The following is a 19579-nucleotide window of genomic DNA, read 5'->3' as shown; positions in this document are numbered from 1 at the left end:
TGTTGATAGTGGATGCGGAAAATAATACACAGTTACTGCAAGCTGTTGTGCTGAATGTTTTCTTGAAGGACTGTAAACTCTTAATCAATTGGGTATATGGTTATAATTTACCTACAGTATTTTGCTAATATTGCAGATGGCAGTAGAAGCTCAAGATTAAATTAGTTATCTGGCATTCAATTAGACCTCAACAGGTTGCTTATAATATAACAAGAAAAAGAGCATTTAAAATCATATCAGTTGTAAGAGTAAAATGATAAAGCACAAATAGGTAAAATACAGCACTGACAGTATGGCAGGAATTGCATTAGCTCTGTATAGGTGTGTGTAATAATGTGTATGTTTTTATACATCATGGGAATGCAGGCTTTGTTTTTTATTCATAAGGGAGAGAGGTCAATATGGGCTTTGTTACTAAAAATGAAGAAACTTAATATATCAGTTGCAAGTAGTAGGAAAATGTTTGTGTGTAACAGAGGGATAAAATGAAGCTTTTGTGTTTGATTTGTTGGTTCCTGATTTATTTGTATGTATATACACACAGACATATATTTCTCTAATCTTAAGCAGTCTTTACAGCAAACCATGAAGTGTCTACTGTGTGATTCTCTTTCCTATGGAGAATCAATATGCTGTTCAGGGGAAGAGTATGATGTGACCGGCGGTGCTCTGTTGTTGGGATGCAGAGCAGCAGAGGCTTAGAAGCTGAAGGCAACATGAAGCAGTGGAGATTTATGAAATAGTTGCTCTGTAAGAATTTTGCTCTATGAGTTTTGAACTTGGTATCTGATTTCTGCTGCCTTCCAGCTGACTTCATGTTGTGGCACACACTATCTCCTAGGCTCTGCCACTGTACCTGGTGCTGGTGAGGCCCCACCTCAAATACTGTGTTCGGTTTTGGGCCCCTCGCTACAGGAAAGACATTGAGGTGCTGGAGAGAGTTCAGAGAAGGGCAACGAAGCTGGTGAGGGGTCTGGGGGACAAGCCTGATGAGGAGCAGCTGAGGGAACTGGGGCTGTTCAGCCTGGAGAAAAGGAGGCTGAGGGGAGACCTGATCGCTGTCTGCAACTACCTGAAAGGAGGTTGTAGCATGGAGGGGGTTGGTCTCTTCTCCCAAGTAACAAGTGATAGGATGAGAGGAAATGGCCTCAAGTTGTGCCAGTAAAGGTTCAGATTGGATATCAGGAAAAAATTTTTCACAGAAAGGCTTGTGAAGCACTGGAACAGGCTGCCCAGGGAAGTGGTTGAGTCACCATCCCTGGAGGTGTTTAAAAGGTGCATAGATGAGGCTGTTAGGGACATGGTTTAGTGCTAGAGTTAGGTTATGGTTGGACTCAATGATCTTAAAGGTCTCTTCCAACCAAAATGATTCTATGATTCTACCTAGGGGAAATCTGGACTTTTCTTTTTCCTTAAAAATACACCTAGAGCAAGAGCTCTTCAAGCTACCCAAGCATAAAATCACATGAAAATAAATCCTAAACAAAAAACAAACCCCAAAAAATCCACCTTTGGACACATAGATCCGTAATCTGTAAATAGCTGCAGGCTTAATTCTGCAGTATGGTTTGCATTCAGCCTTTGCTTGTGTTCTTCAGGGTTTGAAGCCATATATCGCATAGTACTTAAATTTGTCGTCGGCATGTTAAGATCACGATATTCTAACGTACGTGTCCTGAATTATATAATACTACTGAGCACCCTTTCTAATTTTCTTAATGCTGTGAGTCATTCGGCTTCTGGGCATTAGTTAAGTTGTTACATAGATGATTTCCCTCATAATTGTAGACAGTTTTGCCGCCTTGTTTTTCTTTTTTTCTCTGGCAAACAGGATTGTTTCACTGGTGGTAATAGAGTTGCCTGTTGCTATTGTGAGTTTAGCCAGCTGTGAAACTGCCCTTCCATTTGTTATTAACCTGCACTTGATTATGAAATGCATCCTATTAATTATTTCACGAAAATATAGCCACTGGGCCCGATCCTGGGGGATATTCCACTTCCTCCTGCTGCTTTACATTTCCATTAATTTTAAGGGCAGTTCAAGCTGTTTCTTTAGCTTTATGTGTAATTTCCTGTGACCGTCACTGCCTTTTCCTTCTAGATACTTCAGTCAATATTTTCCAGTGTTGATTAAATTCAGGTTTCTGCTCAGGAGCTGTCATTGTAACTTCTGGTTTCGTATTTTCCCCTCGATGCTATAGTTGAACACTGAGGTGTACAAGGGTGAAGGTCAGGGGTGCAACACTTCCGATTCACCATGGAGCAGCTTTCCAGAATAGTACTCACCTTTAAGCATTAAAACATTTGACCCGTAACCCGCCTTGGTTGCTGCATTTGACACAATAGCTCCATTTTGATTTTTTTTTCCTTCGGCTCTGGTTGGTATTGCAGTGGACTTCTTGGGAAGTTAATAGCTATCATGGCAATTTTTATTTTCTAAATGAAACAATGCCCCCTGGTGCTCTAGGATTCGAGAGGTCTGGTTTTACAGTAAAAATAAAAATAAGACCAAATAAAATCTTTTCAGACAGATACTTCCTGTCCTTAAATCTGCCAGCTACCACTCAAATGCTGTCACTGTCACTCACAGGGGATGGGGAAGAACACTGTCAGCACTGAGCAACAAAGAGAAGTCACAAGGAGAGTAACAGGGAATAAAAGCACACTTGAAAAGAGACACACGTCAGTTAGGCAGGATAAAAGCAAATTACAGAAGAGAAAAATAAAATGAAAGGGTCAAGACAAGAAACAGTTCTAATAAAAGGAACAGTCAGAGAAAAGTAAAATTAAAACTGCTTAATGAAATGTAAAATCCAGATAGCGATAGAGAAGAAGCCAAAATATTAAAAAAATGAAGTACTTTTTAATAAAAAAGATTGTATTTAATAAAGGTATTACAGAAGAAAAGGACAAAGAGGGTAAGTGTGAAAAATATGCAATCGAGGGCATTAAATTAAAATGGCAAACCTAAAAAGGAAGAATGCATGAATACTACAGAACTCAGTAGAATGAATGTAGTTTGTTATTTTCTGTACACTATCAAAAAAGATTATCCATGCAAAAATTTAAACCAAAGTCCCTCTGGAGTAAAAATATAAGCAAAGCTGCTAAGCAATGAAATTGGACAGTTGATCTCTCTTCAGTTTTGCCTGTCACTAGCATTTGATTCTTTAAAAATTAAGACGCTAAATTACAAAATGATTCCTGATGGGCACGGCACGCACGTGAACCGCGAGAAGGTCGCTTGTCCTGTTTGCAAACAGCAAACCCCCGCACAGTGTGCCTCCCCGCAGCCCCGCGGCTGGCAGGAGCCTCGGCTTTGGAAGACCAGTCAGTAGAGCAGAGACTGCCATGAATCACCGGCTCTGATGGAGCGCGGGGCTATGAACGCTACCAGAGCTATCTGTAAAGCCAAAACAGACAGAAAAAAAATGAAGGATGGAGAAAGGTAAAAGAAACCACCCCATTGCTGCAGCTGCAAGACATGTGAACAACCCATGCTCTTAGTTTGGTTTGTTGTTTTTTTTTTTTTCCCAATTGCAGGCAAGGATGAAATAGCACGGCTCAGAAGCAGGGACGTCTGAAAATTATTTTGAGGTAGCTTTATGTTCCCACAGTCCTGGAGCAGCAATGAGTCAGTCGAGTCCCTCACCGTGAGTTAGAATAGCCTGAAGGATGCTCTGAATCATTCTGGCTGCCAGTGACCCTGCAACAGCAGTGAGGGGCTGCTGGGGCAGAGCAGGCTTGGCTGTACTTCTCCTCCTTTGGCCATGTCCTCCAGCGCAGCCAGAGGAGCTGTTGGGAGGGGTGTGAGGGGGAATCAGGGGAGAAGAAGAGAAGGGAAAGCACAGAAACAACTGTGATGCCTGTTCTACTGGAAGACGCTCGCTTCTGATGTGGTTGGCAGAGGTCCAGCAGCTGGTTGTGATGGGACCTGATCCCAGCACAGACAAGAGATTCTGTGGCTCTGCCATGGCCAGGTGCAGTTGTAGGGTTTCTTTATAATGACCTGCTTTTCAATGGCATTTTTTGAGAGTTCTTCAGATTATATAGAATCCCCTTTCCTTGGGAATCTCATTGTGATGGTGCCAAGTGTGTAGGTCCTACATGTTGGTGGGTGTTCATATTCTGTGACCACCATGGTCACTTTTGTTAGTGTACCAGTGTTAATCAGATACTTTTCCTTACCCAGTATCTTTTGGCCTAGCAATAGTGATACTTAAATTAATGCTGCTATGTGGATTTATACCACTGAGTCTAGCTTGTGATTTCAATTTGGTTTTTGTTTACCTACCTCTATAAACTAAATGCATATCCTGGACAGGGAAAAAAACATGAGACTGTGATTTGGTTTTTTACTTTCTTTTTTTCTTTTAAGAGGAAATTTCTAAAGAATATGAATACCAAATGTCAACAATATCTTTTTGTTCAGTAATCCTAACTCCAGAAATTTACATTTTGCATTTGGATGGGTTGATGCTGTTGTCAGTCACCTTCGAGGTGACCCTATATGTGATGGAAGCTGCAGTTAAAAGTGTGATATCTTTCCAAACTCTTCTGTAAATATCCCAGTCTTCCTACTTCAGTGTGAGCAAAATATTTGTGGCTTAGAAGATCATGATGCTTTCCAAACCACAGAGCATACTTTCTGAAACCTCCCCTTTCTCTCACTAAGCAGCGAGCAGCCCAACCTCACTAGCAGGTTGCTATCAGAATTGGAATGCTATCGAACTGATTAGTAGTGACAGGTAATTGAGCGTGCTGCTAGAGAAGATCCTGCGGCAGAGAAAAAATGATTATTCCTTTTAATAATTCCTTAAAGCAGTTACCAAAATTTCATTTTCAGTCAACTGGGTATTCCATGGTGTGCAACAGAAGTAGAGTGATTTTTTTTAAGTATTGAGCAAGACAATTGGTCTTATAAGTAGTAGACGTCTCCTATCTTACATATCTCTGCAGTTATACAGACACATACACGTAACCTGCACATCTGGTTCAAAGGATATAATTTATACTTCCAGATCTATTCTAATAAAAGTATAAGGAAGAACCTTCCCCACTGACTAAACCTCCATGAAGGGAGAGATAGAAGGTCACAGACATTCAGCCACTCACTGCCTCTCATTAGGCAAAAGAATAAGATCCCTTGAACAGCAAATGTTAGAAGAATGGTAGTTTGTGTGCATGTGAGGGAGCAGAGATGCTGTAATCCATAATTAAAAATGAATGCCGTTGATACTGTAGCTTATAATGTCTTGTCTTTTTCCAATAATTTAGAACAGAATTTTTTAAAGGGAAAAAGAAAGTTGTATGTGTTAGTTGGATGTATGTGAGCACTGGCTGACGCCATCAGCAGAACTAGATCTGCAGGGTGTAAATTCATTTAGCTCAGTTGAGGCCAGGAGAGCTGTGCCAGTCTGCAGTACTTCAAGCTCTATCCTGAGGACACTCAGGACCATCCGCAGGAATCCCGTACACAGGATCAGTGGAGTTCCTTGGAAAGGAGTCAGTGCTTTCCTGTCAGGAGTTTCAGCACCAGCAGTGGTCCTGAAGATCTAGTACTGCCAGAAGAGACACACAACCTCTGTCTGTTGCCTTTAATCAGAACAGAGGCGAAAACTGTTTCATGTTATCTTCCAGTCTGAAAACTGCTAACATTGCAAAATACTGAAGACCATCTGATTCTGTGGGATTTGCCTGCTGCCAGCTTCTCCATGGCCTTTTTAGGTAGGACAGACTGCAGCAGTCAATGCTGATGTGTGGGAGATTGTTCCAGAGTCTTAGCTATCTCCATCCAAACACAAAGACCTTCCTACAAGTGGTGAGCATTTCATCCCATCCACAGTATTGTTTTTAAAATATCTGCCAGTTCACCAGGCTGAGCATCGTTGCAACCATTCTGGTTCACAAAACAGAGAAACATTTATGGTAACTTGGGGGAAATGGTGAAAAGTGGATATTCTCTGCATTCCCAGTTAATAAGTCAGTGCTGGAGAATACTTCCAGATATATTGCTTTGCATGGGAGAGCACACTGAGCAGGTTTCTTTGATTTAACAGAAGGATGGAGCTGAAATCACGTCCTGACATGCAAGCATTTTGGATTATTTAACAGCTTAATTTTTCCTTGAGGATTGATGGCTTAGTCTGTCATTTATTTGTTTGAGATATTTTATGATCTGATGATTTCTCCTCACATATTTTAGTCAGGCATATTATGTATCATTGTTGCTTTATGTTTTCTATTACTGGGAATTAATTTTTCACACAGTATCTTTGTTTAATTATATAATAGAATCACATGCGCATTTTGCATGAATACGAAGAACCTAGTTTAATTTAGCCATTATATATTTTGCTATCTTGGGTTTTCCAGTTAAAATTCCCAAGTTTTTTGTTTTAGCATAACAATAGTCATATTCATTGCTTCTTACATTATAACAAAAGCTCTCAGATGTCAGTTCATAGATTGACATAATCAGCTTTGTCTCTTAATTAGAAAAGAGAATAAAGCTGTTTAGGGGTGTCAATAAAATGACAGATGTATCATTAACAGAAGGCTACATTGGATCAGAATGGTGCAAATGCTTGGAATGGAAATGTTAAAATTTTTTACTGATAACCTTTCGTTTCTAATTTTCATTTTCTTAGGATTTTTTTCTAATTGAAAAATAATAAAGCCAAAGGTACGTAATACAGCATATAAATGAACAATTATTAGTGACAGAGAACTTAAATTAGACTCAAGTTTATAACCAAAGTAGAGCTATAGCTAGGAAAACCTGTTACCCAGGATTCCTACCTACCCTCAAAGCAAAATTCAGAGTGGCCAGTGCAGCCTTTGGCTATGCCTTTGATGCACTCCTCATCATCCCTATGGTATCACCCATTGTTTATGAACAATGGGACAGCATGTAGGTTTTAATATGATATTCAGGATACACCCCATACCTGGCTTCTCGGTGCAGCACACGACATGAAATCTTTTCACAATTAGCCTGAATAGTAAGGCTAGTATTGACTTCAGTGAGACCATCTTTTGCACATTTCTTCGTCAGTTTATGATGCTGTTGGTATCCACCCTTTCATATTAAAAAAGTCCATTGCACTTGTAAGACACAATAGCTTTCAGTTGGACCAAGCAAAAATTGCAGAACCTGGCTGAATTCCAGATATTCAAATACTGGGACAATGGGAAGTACGTGCTTTTGGATTCAGGTGTACAGATGGAAATAAGATGGTGAGCTGCATCTATGATCTGTCAGAGGTGGCTCATCCCAGCAGGGTCTGATGTCCAGGGCATTCACTAGACCCAGCATCTTACATCAGCTTCTCTGGCAACCTGAGCTAGAGGATTTTCAGACTTCTATAGACCCAACCATCTTCTGGCAAGCAATATTAAGGTCCTTCTAGGAAGAAATCAGGTATTTTGTCTTTCCAGCATCAGTTGGATGACAAAATTTGAGGTGCAAAGCCACATGGGAGGGCACCCTTGAGTGTATTCTAAAAAATTGCCCACAGCCATGGCTTTCTGTACCAGATGCGTGGCTGTACAGCCAGTCTCAGAGGCTTTTCAGCAAGAATGGTAAATGGGTGAGCCACCTGGCCACAGTCCCAAGTTTGCATCCATTTCTGCACAGTAATATTAACATGGATGAGGTGTCCTGAATCTTTGTCTCTTTCTTTGGCTGCACCCACTTTCTTTTCGTTAGAACCTGTAAAGCTCATTATCTCCCCAATAGAAATGTTTTAAACTCTTAAGATTTCATGAAACTTTGAAATTTCTATGAATTTTGTGCACCATGTATAGACAGCTGCCTCATCTGCTGTTTGAGATCCAGCAGTTAGTTATGTGGCATTTTAAAACAAGTGCAATAGTACTCAGTTGGAATCGCTGGCTGGAAAATATTGAACGTTTCTTAAATGAAATTTCTAATTTTCGAATTCAAGCCTTTTACTTGACGGAAAATGGAAATGAGTGTTACCTGTGACAGGGAGTTTAGATCTATCCTATACTCTTGAACTGAGGTAGGAAATTATGCAATTGGATGGTATCTGGTTTTGATTTGGTTTTGTTTGTGGTTTTGTTTATTTGGGTTTGTTTGTGGTTTTTGTTTGTTGGTTGGTTTTTCTTTTTGTTTTTAAAGGTAATCTGTTTCAATAAATCTAGGACAAGCAAGTCTTGGACTCTTCAGAAATATGATCCTATTATAACCCAAGTATTATTTTGTGCAGGAAACAACACAGGAAAACAGTAAAACAAGTATTCATTTGCAATTGTAATGTCTCTGATTACAGTCCCCAAGTTGACATTTACTCAATTTAATTAAAGAAATTGAGAATTGTATTTATATTTTCTACTCCATCTTTCACAGCAGAGGGATTTAAAACACGTTCAGAGCTATAATGTCCCAGTTACTGTTCCATCTTACGATCTTCAATTAATAATACTTTAACTCTCTATGACTGCAGAATGAAAATATATTCTTGATTTACCTAAAACTGGAATTAGTTAACTACCAAAAACCAACAAGGATGTTGTACATTCCAGAGAACTCACACAAACACAAGGCCAGGAGCTTCGTTTAGGTTTAACCCTTGTGCCCTTGAACACAATAGAATTTACATAAATATTTAAGAAGGGCAGCCGCAGACCAATTAAAGGAATATATTTTCCAAGCATCAAACTGTTGTTTTCAGACAATGCGCCGAAGCTCTTAAATTAATACATATTAACTCTGTTACAGGATCAGCAGAGTTTTAGGCTCAGGGGAGGGAAAAGCAGATGAGAGCACCCCAGGGGGAGGTTGGGCAGAGATTGTCTGTGAGATGCGGGACCCACCACCCAGCTCACAAGGTGTCTGCATGAGAGGCTCCACAAATCCACCCAAGAAGGAGAGGGCACTACCGTCCCTCTCGTCAGGCCTTTCAGCATCCTAGGAAAAGCTGTGGGCACGCTGAGAAGGCTGCGACAGTTTTCTTTCTGGTATTTGCTAAATAAAATCGCGTAGCAGCTGTTTTGTGGGAAATATATCTATTTTTTTTTTTAATCTTTGAAAACAAAAATGTTTCAAGACACCTAAGAATTTCCCTCATAAAGACAGGTCTAGGTTCAGGCTAATCTTACCCAGAAATGCTCAGTAAAAGCCGGTACTTCATACGCTACATACACTTCAGACGAGATACTCAGTGGGGTTGCTGTTACATAGCATGTAGCATGAATTGTGGAAGGGTTCTGCTCTTACGTGTGGTAGTACTACCCAGCCCTAGAAAAATAAATTTGCAGATAATCAGATTTGTTGCCCCATAATTTTGACAGCTGAAGTTAAGGCAGGGACAGGACTTACCCAACTATGAACTTCGAGAAAGTCTGGCTTGAGAAAGTCCTCTGTGTGCTACTGCAGGCAGGGGCAGTGCCAGAGCAGAGCTCAGGGGAAAAGGAGAAGGAGGGAAAAGGGGCAAGTGAAATGGAAAACAGAGTGGGGAGGTTTTGGAAGAGGAGGAAGGATGCGAGGGAAGAGCATAGAAGCACGTCTAGGAAGAGGGAAGAAAAAGAGAGACTCGTTGCAATTAGTGAGGAGCAAAAGACAAAGACTGCAGATTGCAACGTGCTTTCTGCTGAAATAAATCATCTATAGCCTTTGCTGAGAGAATTAAAATCAGTTCAGATGGAGAAACCGAGATGTCAGTCTAGGCTGGTGACAGAAGGAGATGAGGCAGGAGAGAATGAATGTACTGAATTGTCCAGTTACAAGCCTGTTTCTCCGAAGATGTGCAATAGAAGGAAGGAAAAAGAGAAAAAAGCAAGGATCCGGGACGAAAGTATGTGTAATACTTTAAAAGGAAGAAGACCTACTAATACTGTATTCATCTTACAAACATTAAGGGCTTTTGAAACATTCACCTGAGTACACTATTCAGTTGCTGTTTCACTGCGATATATGCACTAGTGGCAGGATTAGCTACCTTCTCTCAGTGTATCATTTCACCTTCAAGTGATGCTTACAAGTAAGTGGACTAAATAAGGTACCTGGAGTATTTTTGTACTTACTCAACTGTTCAGACTACGCTTTGGAATTTTTCAGTACATTTTTAAGCAAAACATATATGCCCTGACTGTTAATTCTGTAATACGATTTATGAAATGTCTGACATCTGAAACTCATGGGGGAGAGGAGGGGAACTGCTCGCGGATCGCCATGTGCTGCATGTGCACGGCCATAAGTGTGGGAGTCATGAAATTGTTAATTAAAGACTTCATAACTGCATTGCATCCTTTTTTAAAGATCAAATGGAAGAATTTTTATTCCTATAAAGCTATGTGTGTGCAGATTTTAAGACAGAGGAAGTGGCCTCATTTGTCTAGTTAATTACCTTGATAAATCAGGAGTGGGCTGCTGGTATTTGAAGATAATGTGCATAGTACACGGAGCAAGCAAGAAAACAGTTTTCTGCAGAGTTCTGTTGTTGGCCTACAGCGATATAATGCACTCAGATCAAAAGGGTGGTACTGATACCCATAATACCACCATGGCTGTAACATCAGTATTGTACTGCCATGAATCTAAATATTGCAATAAAACTAAATGTTTATGTTACTTTTACTAAAAAAATGCAACACCACCCAATTTTTCTGATAGTGGAATTACTCTTTGTTTGCGTATATGCATATGTGTGTGCATATATTGAAATAAGTATGCATATATACACATAATCTGTGTTTACATACATACAGAAACATGCATTCTGAATGATCTGTGGTTGCTTTTTAAAAATGGCTGATATTTCCTGGAAGGGGAAATAGAGTGATTTTACTGGTACTAGTCGATCCAACAAATTAAGATGAATTTTGCAAGGTGCAGTGTAGACATACACTGTAGAAAGGCTGTTCTTATCTCCATCTAAGAGGGGAGAGCACAGGTGGGTACAGGCGAACGGGAGAGCATGGTGAGGAAACTGGACAAGACCCACCAACAGCCCTTGCACGTTCTGTGTGCCATTGCATGATGTCTGTGGTGCCAGTGGTGGTCAGGAGTCAAGAAGGGACTTGACTGAAGATGAAACCAGGAGGATGATATTTGGACTAAGAATGTAGTGCGGGAGGTGAGAGCAGAGGCTCCCTGGATTTGAGCAGGAGCTTGGTTTGAGAAAGAAGAGTGGGTGGGGAAGGGGGCTGAACGGTGGTGGCAGGTCCATGGAGGCACCCGGAGGGATGGGCAGTCAGGGTGGCAGTATGCAGAGGGGACATGGGGAGGGGAAAAGAAGTTTGCAAATCAGTGCGCCAGAAAAACTGACGTAAAAAAAAAAAAGTGGGAAGAGACATGACAGAATTAGGGAAATGCAGGAGAGTCATCCTCTCTTTGCTACCTAAGTGAGCGACTCTAACCTGTCTGTATCATTAATAAAGACCAATATTTCCAGAAAGCCTTTTCACTCCTTTTCTCTCCTTTTCTCTATAGTGATTACAGAGAGCTTAGAAAATGTCTGGCTTAACAAATATCGCAAACTTTTGGACAGCTCAGTTACAAGAAATGAAGGGTATATTTTCATTACCTGCTTTTCTCTAATGAACATCCTGCATTATTCAGCATTCATACAGTTTTGTAGGAAATAATATTTGATTTTTACTTTTTTTTTTCACTTCTGAAATTATATACTACATACTCAAAGAAAATACAGTTGCTACACACAGAAGGTGCAGTATCTCTCCATCTAAAATTCTGTTCTCTTTCCTTGTTACCAGATTTTTTTAAGCGTGATGGTGTCCCACCACTGTTTCTGAGATTTCCTGAATGTATTTGTTTGCTCTTTATTACATAAGGAATGATTTCTGCATGTTTGACTGTATTTCTGTGGGGAGTGCTGACATTCTTATCCACACTTCACTTGTCATTTCTAGGCCAGACGGTTAATATGATTTCCTACTCTGAGCTACTTACTGCGTACAGTTTTAACATGTGTTGCAGTGAGGCAGTATATTAAAGTGCAGAAATGGCTTATGAGAGAGATGGATATTAGGCGAGAGTCATTGGATTCTCTTAGGTAAAGGCAGTTAATGGGCAACATAAATATGTTCCTTATAGTAGTAAAAGGAAATACTGGTGGACTTCGTATTCTTATCTCATCCTTCTCACATGAATACAGGGAAAAAAGTGTTTCTGCTTGTGGATACTACCAAAAAAGGAGTGGCTGCAAGACTGCAAAGGAGGGATTAGTGTTCCAAATGGTGAACTGGAAGACACAGAGGACTAATCAACAGCATCTGGACAGGACCACAACCTTTTCTCTGGGAAAAGTCTGAGGGCTGTAATGGTTCCCAAGCTGGGTTTTTATCAACACGGTGGTGATTTTGCACAGAAAGCCAAGTTTGGGCTGGGAGGCAAAGTTGGGTGCATCACCCTTGAGATGGAAGAGGTAATTGCTCTGCTGAGCTCAGTGCAGGACACTGCAGGAGAGAAAGGTGCGGGTGAACTTCAGAAAATCAAGGGAGGAATGACACAAATATGTAGAGGTCTGGAAAACAGTTATAAGGAAATACTGGGAGAAATTGAGGTTGTTTAACCTGAAGAAGAATAAGGGTGAACATGATAAGTACCTCTAAATACATTAAGTGCTCCTGCAGAAGTGAAGGGAATCATTTATTCTCTTATCCTTCGCAAGCAGAATGAGAAGTAGTGAGCTTGAGGTATGACATGAAGATAAAGGTTATATGTGAGGAGAAACTTTCTGGTAATGAGGACAAATTGCTTGGAGAGACTGTAAAGACTCCATTACTGAGTATCTACAAGAACAGCATAGACAAATATGAGAGCAAATATCAGTGCACAGCACCCTACCTGGGATGTGAGACATGGAACAAGTAGCCTCTCATCATCCCTTCCTAGCCTATTTTTCTTTGATTAAAGCTGAATTAAGAAAGGAAAAGCCCTGGGCTGGGCAAGTGATTTCAAATGTAAAACAGAATAACCTTGGTCTAGGTCAGGGAAAGTGTTGGGTGATCGTGGCTGCTCTCGCTGACCTCACCCAGAGCAGAAACAAAGTAGGATTTCAAGGGTGGGGCCATAAGCCCTGAATCTATATTAATTTCTAATATTGCTGAATTATTGTCACATTGGCCAGATCTTGTCTTTGCCATGACTCCTGTCCTGGCTGTTATGAAATTTTACTTTACATTTTGCATAGGACTTTTCTGGGAATTTTCAGCCTCTGATAAAACCTGAACCAAAAGGACTTTTTCAGTGGGTTTCCATTTTTAAACTGTTCTGATGACTTTCCCACAATGTTATTCACCCACCTTTTGGCTTTTTAGGCAGCGTCCCTACCACTTAATGCAAGTAGTGGCTGAATTTGTGGATGTACCCTTCAACACACAGGTTTGAACTGCAGTAGTAGAGGTGATGCTTAAAATGTCGACGTACAGTTATTCAGATAATGTAACGTAAAAAAATGGCAATGGAATATGATTTCCTAGGGAGCGATACTTCAGAGCTACTGAACGAGTTGTTGAGTGCTGGTATTTTTTTATATTCGGGGATGATGCAAACGAAATTACTAGAAGACTGGAAAAAAGAAGAGGCTCTTGTGGTGAATTGATTACAAGTTAGAGTTCTTAACAACAAAAAGCTTGTATGCTTTTACAGAAAAAAAAAAAAGTTAAAAAAATTTTAAAAGTGTTTTTGTTAAAATCCCACGAGTTCTTGACATGAAAAACTTCAAACAAAATTATTTCATTTTTCTGTGGGGAAAAAAACAAACAAGCAAACAAAAATCACTACAGATATTCACTGGTTGGTTTGTTTTCATCAGCATTTCTCCCAGTTCGTCTCACATCACCACTAGAGTCTGTCTTTGCTGTACTGCTCTTTTTGGGAGCGCAGAAAAACTCTTCCTTCCTTGGTGTTCTCAAAAGTGTATTTGCTACTTCTTCCTCAGTCTTTTTCCTTTTCTTTTACAAGTGATCTTTATTCTAATGAAAAAGAGGAGATTATCAGTACCAAGTGTGAAATCACTTTACTTAGGCCAAAGTATAGGCAATGGCAGCGTGAGTTTTTTTCCATCCGAGGGCTCTTGTTTCTTCTTCCTCACTGAGTCAATCCGTGTCTGCATCTCTCTGTCAAAACTTGGCCTGATGCATCCATTTACTCCACGTAAGCCTCCAAACAGTGATCGGGTAGGAGCAACATTTAGTCCTTACCTCCGTAGGAAGTGTTTAAGCTGAGAATTCAAAGGTAAGAGACTGTATATTGCTAAACCGCTCATCTGGCTTGTTCTGCAGACAATACTTTTTCATGCTGTATGTATTCAACCTGGAAAATTTAGAGTTCCAGGAAGTCACCGAGGCAGATAATCTAGATGGGGTATTTAAGGTATGCATAATTTTATAAGTATCAAAAAATGGTGTAGTGGACATATATTTGGAAGATAATTTTTTCTCCTGTCCTCATAGATAGAAAACACCTAATGCTATCAGCAGATCTGGGGGGAAAACTGTAACTGCTAAATTAAAAAAAAAATAGGAAGATATACTTGCTGGCTTTCTCCTGTCCTAAGTTTCCTTTGTTCTCTCTCTCATAATACAAGAAGACACTCTAGACACCACATTTCTGGGGATTACCTTTCTTGGGGTTGAAGCCTTTGGCCTCATTCTTTTCCTCACAGTTAGAGTGTTCATAAGCCCCTGGAAAGACACTGTCTGTCATGTCTTGTTGCTTAAATATTGTGATCGAGCCTGTGAATAATCTCAAACTGCTTTGACATGTTCATAATAGCTTTTGTTCTACTTCTGTACCCGTCCATTTCCATTCCTTAAAGTCCCCTAGCACAGTGTGTTCCAGCTTGGACCAGAGATGCTATGAGATGCTATGAGAAAATCAGACCGATACCTTTAATTTTTGTGGATGGTAACTACGGTTTGGGAAGTTAAAATGGCCCCTCTGTGGCAAACGGTATTGTTAGACCCTTTTCTCCCTGGCTTGCATGTTTTTTTGTCAGCCTTTGGTGAAAGTTGTTGAGAAGTGGTCAGCTGAACCGGCGGTGCCCCGCAGAGTGACGTCTTCATGTCGGGCTTTTTCAGCTGCGCTGTGTGCAGCGAGGGCTGCGTTAGCACCAGATGCCAATCATACATCACCAGTGGATTTGCAAGATTATAGGACAGGAAAAAAGATGAAGGTTAAGCACAGGGCACAATAGAGATTACTTATGGTAATGAATTGTATAATTTTTCTAGACAGATCTGGATTAATGTTTATCCCAGGCAAGAGATTACTGTATGTCTGATTCTAGTTGTAAACAGACATTATTAAACAGAAGGTTTATGTTCATGAAATGCGACTATGGGTGTTAAAGCACTTATGATTTATTATGTGCAAAGAGAAAAATTAACCTGTTCATCTGCTATAGTACAAGATGCGCTGTGGATTTTTGCATAATTTGGAAGGCATCTGCTCCTTTGGAATACAAATAACCAGTGAAATGAGAAGGATTCTCCTCTCATTTACGCTGAGCCTGTGCCCTACACTGCAGAGGGGTTGAAGTGGTGCAACCAGCAAAAGAATAGTCTTGTGTGCTTTTATAAAGCAACAATATTTCTATGAGAGATAATGTTGACAAAGTCTATTTGCTGGTGAATCTTTAGGGTATTTTCTTTACAGTTAAAAAAAATGTTCAGAGACATTAACAAATTACCTTATTTGGGCTTCCCAAATAATTCCATCTCAGTAATTGAAAACATAACGGTTAGAGACATTGAATTTAAAAAATATATTTTTTAATCTATTTTGCACATAATTTGTGTTGTAGCCAATTTTTTTCCTGCCTTGTTGCATCACTGCTGCTTAGAGTAAGTGAGACATAGGCACAACATCCACGTTTTTTGATAGTGCCTTACCTCAGTTACTAAATAATCACACCTGAGTGAGTGACTTCTGTGTTTTGAGTGAGCTGAAAAATCTCCCTTAAGGAAACTGTATACAAATTCCAAAACTTTCCTTCTTTGATTGACTAGACATTGCAACTTCATTACCTGCTAACGATGAAGTATCTTTTCTCTGTGAAAGCAAAGAAAAATTACAGTTATCAAAATCTGTTAATTCTGTTTACAGGCTGTATTTGTAGCCAGCTGATTTTTGCATAATGCCATTTGAAATTATCCATTTAACAATGATGGATGATACAACGACGTTGCTTTCCCTCCACTTTGTAACTGATCTGTCTACGTATAGATTGCATTGGACATGTTGCTGATGCTTTATTTGCAAAATTCACTCACATATGTGAGAAATTTGTCCATGAAGTCTTACTGACTTCAGAGAGGCTTCTCAGATAAGTAAAGATATTCCTGTATATATGCAAAACCAGCCCAATCTGTAAAAAACAGGAATGTGGAGTAAAAAGGCCTGGGAATATTACAAGGTGTGTTAAATGATTAGAATTTAAGCAGTTAAACTAGGACTGCATAAAACGTAATCTGGTGAGGTGTTCTGAATGCTTCAGTTAAAAACATTGCAATCTTAAATTGCCATCAAAACACTTTGTATTGCTCTTTTGTATTTCTTAGCTGTATTTTACATTTTGTACAACTATATATTGTATCACGAGACATTAACATTTTTAATATTTTGCCTAATTATCAAATTTCACAACGGCCGTGAGGTGTGAGTCCAGAGTTAAAGTTCGTACACGAATTAATGAACCAGTAAAAGTTTCTGTGGGCTTTGCTACTGGTTCAGTGTAGCACCTGAAGGTGACAGGAGCCTCTGGAGGTACCCGGGATGCGGGTGAGAGTCCTTCAGGCAGCCGGGGTCAGCTGAACTGTGCTGATGAAAAGTTTGTGCAGCGAAGCATTGTATTTTGGGAGGTACCAGAATATCCACAGCGCTCTTTTCTTTGCTGTGTGTTGGCAGACATCTATAAGTCATGAAGATGACCTCCATCTTCCAAAGAGAAGGAAAGCTAGAAATGAAGACACATTTCTGTTATCAGTCTGCTGTGGGTCGTAAGTTGAACTGGTGTTATATTTTCCTCTGAAAGCCGCGTAGCCTTGACATGGTGTTTAACAGTGTTAAGCTTATTGCTGCTGAGCTAAACATGTCTGAAGCGAACGATGACCCTCACGTCTTTGCGATAGCAAAATGTCTCCGTGATGTGATCCCGCAGACTTGGAGCATTAAGTTAATTTTCCCCTGGATTTCTGAGCTGCCTCCTTTTTACCCAGCGGAGAGCTTGTGAAGAATACAGCTTCTGACCGAATGACAGAACGTGGAAGGTGAAATTAGATGCATTCAATTAGAAGATGACAAAAAGCCCATCTAAATATTTGTCAGGATGCTACTTACGGGTCATAGTGTCCAGCCTGGGAAGTGAAAGGAGGCCACTCTCGGGACCCAATAGTCGGGAGGGGAAAAAATGGGTAAATCATCCAGATTCTTTACGGGCTTGGAGAGGATAATTGAGGGTATTGAGTGGGCCGTTATGCTTCCTGGGCTGGTGATCCCTCTTGTGTAATCTCAGATTAGTTCTTTTCTTGTATTCACTTAATACAGAATTAACCGTTAGAAAGTTTTCTGGACCACTGGAGTAAACAGTGGTGTTATTAGACCACTAGAGGATGGATAATGCAGTGGGTTTTGTGAGGTATTGAAAAAAGAGGGGCTTCACCTTCTCAAAGAAAACAAAACCAAAACAGAACAAAATACCAACACACTCCCAACACCAGAAAACAAACAAACAAAACCCCAAAGCCACAAAACCCAAAGAAATGAAAAAGCCAGGGCAAACCTGTCAGCTGTGAGATTGTCTGGTTTGGACCATCAGGTTTACTGGTTTCCCAGGGGACAAAAGGATATTCTTGAAAACTAACTTTCAGAATAAGCGGCCAGTTAAACAGAAGGAGATCAAGATGTGCAACTGGGTTTGGACACATCTGTTTATCTGTCAATTAAATTTATAGCAACTTTTTAAAGTAGGAGTGTATATCTTTGGCTTGTCATTTCCTCGTGAGAAAGTTTTAATTGGGAGAATAAAAAATTTAAATCCAGCATGTTGTGTTTACCTTTTTTCTTTTCATTTCTGTTACAGGAGTTCAAGAGAGTATGTGACTATGATAGGGTTAATCCAGCTACATAAAAATCCATGCTGTGTATGATAGTAGTAAAGCTTGTGATCCCTTGATCTTTGATTAGATCCAAGCTAGTAAATATCTTGTGTTTAATCAGAATGAGTTGTTCTGCATGTAGTATAAGTCACCTTCACAGATGGGATGTAGCAGCAGAGTTGCTCGTGAATATTTGTTTTAATCCTTTCCAGAGCAAGCACGCTTTATGTTTCTTTGTTGTAAATCAGATTCAAGCAACTAAAGACCAGCAGGAAGGAAAGACATTTACTTGCAGTCAGGAATAGGACAGTGTAGGAACATTCTTCCTTTTTAAAGAAAAATGTAACTTATCAGAATCTTAAACAGTACTTTATACTCTTCCATAAACATAACTAACATACCGTGGCTGCTTTTTTAGACCGGGATGCAAATATAATTATCCAGAATTTGATCTTAAACTCTTCATACACATTTCTGTCTTAGGAGTCTATAAATATACGGAGGTTAAGATTTATTATGGTAAATGTTCAGCCTCTATTATTTTCCTATATTTTAAAGATATTTAGTTAGAATGGTAACTGTTCTTTGTGCTGGTAAAGTGAAATTCTTAAAACATTATCTGTAAGGCTACGTGTTTTGTGTGGTATGTCAGCGTCCTATTTACCTAAATCTGTCATAATTGCCTTCCAATACATCTTCCTCTGACAAGCCAAATATTGAAAATGAGAGGTCTCTTTGCTGGGAGATTTTCTACTGAATGTCATTTTTCTGTGTTCATAACTTGATGGTAATAACTGGACGACCTGTAGTTAAATGCATCTCAATTTCTCTCACTTATTTTTCCTAATCACCACACAGAGCCTTCTGTGCTCAGAGGTGTGATTAGATTTAACCTGCCATCATATCTGAAGAACTTTCTGTGCAACATATTATACATTGCAAGAATTATATACGTAGATGATGGGTCTAAGTGTAATATATAAATAGATATAAAGATGAGTTGCTCTCATGCCAAAGTTAATTCCTGATTTTTTTTTTTCTGTTTTTAACAGGAAGACTGGAGAGCCCCCACTAATAAATGGCTGGATTCCTTACCTTGGGAAGGCTTTGATTTTTAGAAAAGATGCTTTCAAATTCTTACTGGATCAGCAAAAGAAACTTGGAGATATTTTCACTGTACATATTGCTGGTGAGAAATATTTTAGTATTTCTCTTGGTTTTTTCCATCAGTGAAATTAAATATCAATTCAAATGTTTAGTTTGTAATTGTCCTTAACCAAAACTATTTTTGTGTAGCATAGGCCAATAAAAATAACTTAAATTCACATGTGTTGTATTCATAGTAAGTCTCCACAGGATATAATTATGAGCATGTCAATTTATATACAGCTATAGGTATATATGCTTATTGACAAAATTTTTAGGCATGTAATGTAAGAACAAAGATTTTACCAACACATTTAATTGTGTATTTTTTTTTTCCTAAAGA

General features: G+C 39.5%; 1 protein-coding gene across 2 annotated transcripts in view; it reads left to right on the top strand.

Moving 5' to 3' along the window:
* Positions 1–19579, top strand: part of LOC135985181 (cytochrome P450 7B1) — a 127142-nt gene that overhangs the window by 85198 nt on the left and 22365 nt on the right. The window contains exon 2 of one of the 2 annotated variants that reach the window (XM_065628224.1): positions 19143–19279. In XM_065628224.1, the coding sequence (XP_065484296.1) occupies positions 19143–19279 (137 nt within the window). Of the gene's footprint in view, positions 1–19098; positions 19280–19579 lie in introns of those variants that run through there. The other variant, XM_065628223.1, reaches the window with a different exon arrangement.

The sequence above is a fragment of the Caloenas nicobarica genome, chromosome 2 (genome assembly GCF_036013445.1).
Source record: "Caloenas nicobarica isolate bCalNic1 chromosome 2, bCalNic1.hap1, whole genome shotgun sequence".
NCBI classification, from domain to species: domain Eukaryota; kingdom Metazoa; phylum Chordata; class Aves; order Columbiformes; family Columbidae; genus Caloenas; species Caloenas nicobarica.
This window is presented reverse-complemented; position numbering and strand designations above follow the sequence as displayed.